At 38.7% G+C, this 6,003-nt stretch overlaps 1 protein-coding gene across 1 annotated transcript; it reads right to left on the bottom strand.

Annotated features, from left to right (window-relative positions):
• Window positions 1–2,399: 2,399 nt before the first annotated feature.
• LOC121249117 (leucine-rich repeat extensin-like protein 4) lies at window positions 2,400–4,487 on the bottom strand. Its single transcript, XM_041147789.1, has 2 exons — window positions 4,311–4,487; window positions 2,400–4,150 (listed from the first exon to the last, which is right to left on the bottom strand). The coding sequence occupies exon 2, from the start codon at window positions 3,897–3,899 to the stop codon at window positions 2,622–2,624; it is 1,278 nt and encodes a 425-aa protein (XP_041003723.1). The 5' UTR covers window positions 3,900–4,150; window positions 4,311–4,487; the 3' UTR covers window positions 2,400–2,621.
• Between the last annotated feature and the right edge of the window lie 1,516 nt (window positions 4,488–6,003).

The following is a 6,003-nucleotide window of genomic DNA, read 5'->3' on the forward strand; positions in this document are numbered from 1 at the left end:
TATGTGGCTCCCACTGTTTATTTTGTTTCTCCGATGAGTGGGTCGCATGAGAGCACATCTTTCTTTTCTTTTCTTTTTCTTTTTTTTTTTTTTTTTTTTTTTGATAGAAACCAAGCGGCATAACATTTGATGATGTCAATCAAAGTAAATGTCCTTTTATTTTATTTTTTTTGGACAAAAAGAAAGCATATATTGAAAACTCATTTTTGGCGGGAGAAAGTCGTGGCTACACCGAAAGAAAAACCACCTTGAAAAGGACAAAGTGCGTATACCCATACTAGACTGTCGGCAAAATTCATTTACAACGTAAACAAGACAGTCCCGTCTTGTCTAGCCTATGCTCCTCTCACCTCTTGGGGCAGGTCTTGTTTTTGTAGTATCTCCATGAGGACAACTTCCCTCCTGAGGACAGCAAGCTGGACTTTTCCATCCTGCCATTTTTTTTTTTCACCTTAGAGAGGAGAGAGAGAGAGAGAGTTTTTTATTTTGTCTTTTCTTTAATAGAAGCAGAGTTGGAGATTACTCTTTTGCTTCAAATTACCTTGAGTTGATAATTTAAAGAAAACATTGCAAACCTCCAGAAAGCTTGGTCTACACTTCTCCAAAATCCCCAAGACGATCTATTTTGTGTGGAATATATAGAGTCTAGAGCAGGGGCAGTCTCAGGGGAACAAGAGCGTACTAATACGAGTATTTTTGGATCATGCCGATGGAAATAGGCTATATTGATAACACCTAAAAGACTTGGCAATAAATAAAAGACAAGATGGCATGACAAGCCTTTTTTTTTTTTTTTTTTTTTTTTTTTTTTTTTTTTTTTTTTTTTTTTATCCAAACATTACTGGGAAACCTATTGAAGTCCAGCACTTTGGGCCAATCAGCTTAAGCAATGTCATCCTAGCCAATAGATTGAAACAAATTCTCCCAAAGCTGATTTCACCGCTCCAAACAGCTTTTGTCCCAGATCCCACCATGGGAGAAAATTCATGAGATCCTTCATCATTTCAAGCAGTCACATACTCCATCCTTATCAATGATGGAGTACCAGACGTTAACATCAAGAGTAATGTTATTCATCATCCCAACTTTCATTATCATCCGATCATAGGATGATGTGTCATTAGATGATTAGAGATTATTTATTATATTTCACTTATAAACCTATCATCTAATGTCACATCATGAGATGATGGGAGGATGATAGAAGTTAAGATGATGAATAGTTTTTTTCTTTTAAGAATGCCAGCTCAGCAGGAATAAACAAGTGAACTTACTAAAATTTGGACAGACCCATGGCTACCAAAGGTTGATAACTTCATACTAAAATTTGAACCTCTTGGACAAATTTAAAACCCTTTAGTGACCAATTAGGTATCTGACTTTATCATATCGGATCCACCCCAATCGAATAAACCACTCCTTTAATCCACCTTTGAACCCTCTAGTGTTGCTGTCATCAAATCAATCATTCTTCCTCAACTTTCTGCTAGTGGAGATGAGCTCATCTGGATAACCAATCAATCTGGAAAGTTTTCTGTAAAGTCTACATATCTCCTCACCCTCCAAAACTCTCAAGAAAATGCTCAACAAGTTCTATCTACCTCATGTAAACATACACCATGCATGGACAGAAAGAAGTGAGCAAATTGACCAGTTAATTGGTGAAACAAAAGCAGTTTTGATACTAACCACGAAAGTTGTCTCCTCAAAACTCAACTCTATATACTTAGAAAGAGATTCTCACTTGGTAGTCACTGCTATCTCCGAACCAACGCCCACAAGTAATTGGGTGATCACACCTCTCATCAATGATGTACCCCACTACTTGCACTCGATCAACAAATGGCAAGTCCACAAAATTCACCGAGAAAATCGGTGTGCGCACTCCCTAGCGCAATGGCCAGCGTCCAGACTTATCTTTGGATGTATACCGCTTAATCTTCTTCCTGAATGTATGCTATACTTTGATAGCAGCAAAGACCCGCCTATTTAAAATATTTCATCTAATAATACAGCTTGCTTAGAACACAGAGAGAGAGAGAGAGAGAGAGAGAGAGAGAGAGAGAGAGAGAGAGAGAGAGAGAGAGAGTCCGGCATTGTCTAAGCCATCCCCATGATTGCCTTCTGCTATGTGCCTGAGCTGGATGGCTGTAACAAATATCAGTGGTTTGTGTCAAAGTTATATTGCAAGTGATTAAATCAAGTACCAATTCAAATTAATGTGGAGAGAACTGGGCTCCCTTATTTGCTATGTAAATAAATAATTATCATTTGTTGGCTGATATTGAGCATTTTGTTAGAAGGTTTAGGTTCTTTTACAGTACCTTGTTTTTCAGACTTTTTCTTGTCTTGTAACGGCCAAGGTACTCACTTGTAATCACAGTATTCCTCTACACAAGTGAAAGCAAAGCAATTAATAAAATTACGGGGTTCCATTATCTATTTTTTTTTTTTTTTTTAAGTAGCCGTTCAAATCTTGACACTAACAAATTCATTGAAATTTTACATGTACATGACTTTTCTAATTATGGAAGATGTTATTACAAGCTTCACACAGTAATTACAATGTCATTTACAAACTCAAATCTGGGTTTTATTTGCTTCTGAAAGTAACTAACTTTTTACGGCTGCTTATAGGTAACTTGGAGCGATAGAGGGGGAGACACAGGCACTGCAGCTGGCATTGCAGCAGGAGCAAAAGCAGCTCTAGCAGGAGCAAAAGTTGGTCCAGCAGCAGCACCACCGCCACCACTTTCACAGCAAGAGCAGTCGACAGGGCGCTCAAGCACAGCATTGCATTCCTTTTTGCTCCTCTGAAACGGTTTTTCCGGCAAACAATTACGACGATCATCAAACTTAACGCCCGGTCTTGATGTCGAATTCTGACACACTCCCGTCTCCTCACAGAAATAGTTGTAAGAAAATGTGAAATTTGTCAAGCTTGGCAAAAGACACACTCCGTCTGATACAATCCCAGTCAGCATGTTATGGCCAAGATTTAGTTGCTCCAAGTGGGATAAACCTGCCATGCTGTAAGGTATAGGACCAGTTATATTGTTGAAGCTCACATCCAACACCCTCAATTTGTAGAGAAACCCCAGATCTTGTGGTAAGCACCCTGTCAAATTGTTGTTGATCAATAGTAGCTCCTCCAAAGTATCTGCAAACTTGTATATATTTGATGGAATGCAGCCGCCGAAATTGTTGTTAGCAAATACCACAACAGAGGCCGTGCTAAAACCTAAATTTTGTGGAATGGTGTTACTGAAGCGGTTGTTATTAACAAGTATTGCGTCAAGTGTTTTGCTGAAAAGTTGAGCAGGCAATGATCCTTCAAACTCGTTGTAGCGGATGTCGAGGTACTTTAGTGAGGGAAGAGAGAGCACAACCATAGGAAAAGGCCCTACAAATCTGTTGTTACTAATATCAAGCTCATAGAGAAGCGTTAAGTTGGCCAAAGTTTCAGGAATGATGCCACAGAAGCGGTTGCTGTTAAGATGGATAAGTGCAAGGTCAGAGAGAAGCCCTATTTCATTAGGGAGGAAACCGGCTATGTCTGCAGAGTTGAAGTCAATGCCAGCAACAACTCTGATTTTGGGATCATCAAGAGCTGGTGCACAGAACACACCTGTGTAGCTGCATACAGAAGGGCCAACCCAGTTGGTGGTGAAGTTGTTTGGGTCAGAGTAGATTACACGTTTCCATGCCTGGAGGGCAATATAGGCTTGGTGGAGTCTCTGATTTGATGAGGAGTGGCTGCGGTGTTCGTGGTGGTGGTTATGAGCGGCAAAGTTGCCATGTTTTGCTGCCAGCTTGTTGAATGAGAAAGATATGTGCAGGAGTAAGAGAAGTAAGGCACGAGTGGGTAAGGAAGAAACCAGAGATGAAGCCATTGGCATTGTGGGTATATGGTAATGAGCTTGTCTGTTTAAGTAGGACCTCTTTCCCTTTCAATTGAAATGCTCAATTCTTCTTCATAATCATGTACCAGTTGTCCATTTCAAATTGAAACACTTAATTCTTTCAACTATGAAGACACCCAGACAAATTGTTACAACGACCCTTTACAGCGACAGTTAACTGCTATCGAAGGCCCTGAAAAAATCTTTTCTTTCCTATGAGCCAGCCACCCTTATAGTTTACGTTGGCCCTTGAAAGAAACGAAACCTTTGTGATTAATAAGAGCGAAAAATGAGGTAACAGTATCCATGGAAAGATGACTCTTTAAGAGATTTCTTTCAGACAAAAGCTTATGTGGAGGTTGGCCCGGAGGCTTGAAGAGGAGGACGATGCGCATGATAAGGACTTGCCTCCTTCCATGTAGTTTTCTTAGTTGTTAGAAGTGGAGCTGGAGAAAGACCGCTTTCGTACCCCGAGAGAAAGGAAGGCGTCTCTTGAGGTTGAAGGGATTGACTGATAGGCAAGTGTTTTTGCTAAAGGTCTATTAATGGTGATCCTCAAATTACATGAGATTTGCTTCTACAGTTCATATTTGGAAGTCACAGCCATCACCGCCTAAAATTAGTTTTTTATATGAAATGATAAATTGTTGGAAGTATTTCTCTGTGTCACCTGTCAGGTCCTGCATTCTAAAGTTATTTTTATGGACTTTTGGAACTCACGTCCTCATATTCTTAGAGATGTGAATATTAGAACCCACATCCTCACATTTCCAAAAACATCAAAAGGAGCTTTTTTTTTTTTTTTTTTTTTTAATTAACAAGACATTTTATTTTCTTATATGATTTCCCTAGGTCTCGTTTGGAAAGTGAGATGAGATGAGAAGAGAATTCTAAGAATAGTTGTGGAATGATTTGTAAATAGTGTGACACCCCCAACCTCCGCTTTAAATTAACAAAGACAGAAGCGTAGAGACATGCAACACAAGGTTACATACTCTCGTACATGACAAATAATATGCAATACACCTAGCATACATCTAGCAATATACAATAATCGCAATGAAAAAAATTCTCTCAACTTATATCATGTATTAGAATAAATTAGAATCCCAAAATATTCTTCATAATATCAACATACATATTTGTTCATCATCCAACAAAAGGCATAGCCTTGGACAAAAATGTCGTATTGGAGTATGAACTCCTTAATTACCCACGTTAATATAGTCTCAAACTTAGAGATTAAGCCGCTCTCGCATCTCAGCTATAAACAACATAATCACACTTAGGAATTGGAATATGATCTCCATAATTTCTTCCAGGTCTAACTCCCTGGTAACCGACCTCATCCAGGTGAGATTGTTTCTCTTCATAACTTCCTATCACATATTCTACATTTCCTGGTGAGAATGATAGTTGGGACTACCACGGTGAGATTTTTACAATTCTCAGTAAGTTAGATTACTACTGTACCAATAGTTTACAAACCATATACAACAATAAACATGACGTGAATGCATGAGTGACATGAACATGCTTTTTTTAAATAAACATCATCATCATCAAAATTTCATACTTCATAATATGCTTGCTTTGCTTTCATAAAATATAATCATCATCAGAATTTCATATTTTCATGACATGTTTGCTTTTATAAAACATCATCATTCTTGTCTTACAGAGGGTGGACGCTTCATGGTTTTCTAGAAACTGTGTGCTCATACTAGTTACTGCATCACATTACAGGTCTTTTGACCAATTGTGAATACATCATACAGAGAAGGAATACTCAGACAAACCATAACGCCTTCACCATGGGTACCTTTTAGCTTTTGGAATATCGAATCGCCTTCAAAAACTCTAAACTGTTTCGACAAATCGTAATGCCTTCACTGTAAGCATCTTATTTCGCACCCAGCAGCATTAGGTGCTAGGACTTTGATCTGGAAACCTTTTGGTCTCATTTAAAGCTCGTTGATAGATCTTCGTTGACCCAACGAATTCCACTCCATTATTACACACTTTAGAATGGACAGGGAGGTTCCACTAGGATAATCCCTCATCCTAGCATTGGGCTCGTGACAAAAATAATTTTACATAC

The sequence above is a fragment of the Juglans microcarpa x Juglans regia genome, chromosome 2D (genome assembly GCF_004785595.1).
Source record: "Juglans microcarpa x Juglans regia isolate MS1-56 chromosome 2D, Jm3101_v1.0, whole genome shotgun sequence".
Classification (NCBI taxonomy): Eukaryota; Viridiplantae; Streptophyta; class Magnoliopsida; order Fagales; family Juglandaceae; genus Juglans; species Juglans microcarpa x Juglans regia.

Coding starts and splice junctions, on each gene's coding strand:
- LOC121249117 (XM_041147789.1), bottom strand. CDS start 3,899: ATGCCAATGGCTTCATCTCTGGTTTCTTCCTTACCCACTCGTGCCTTA.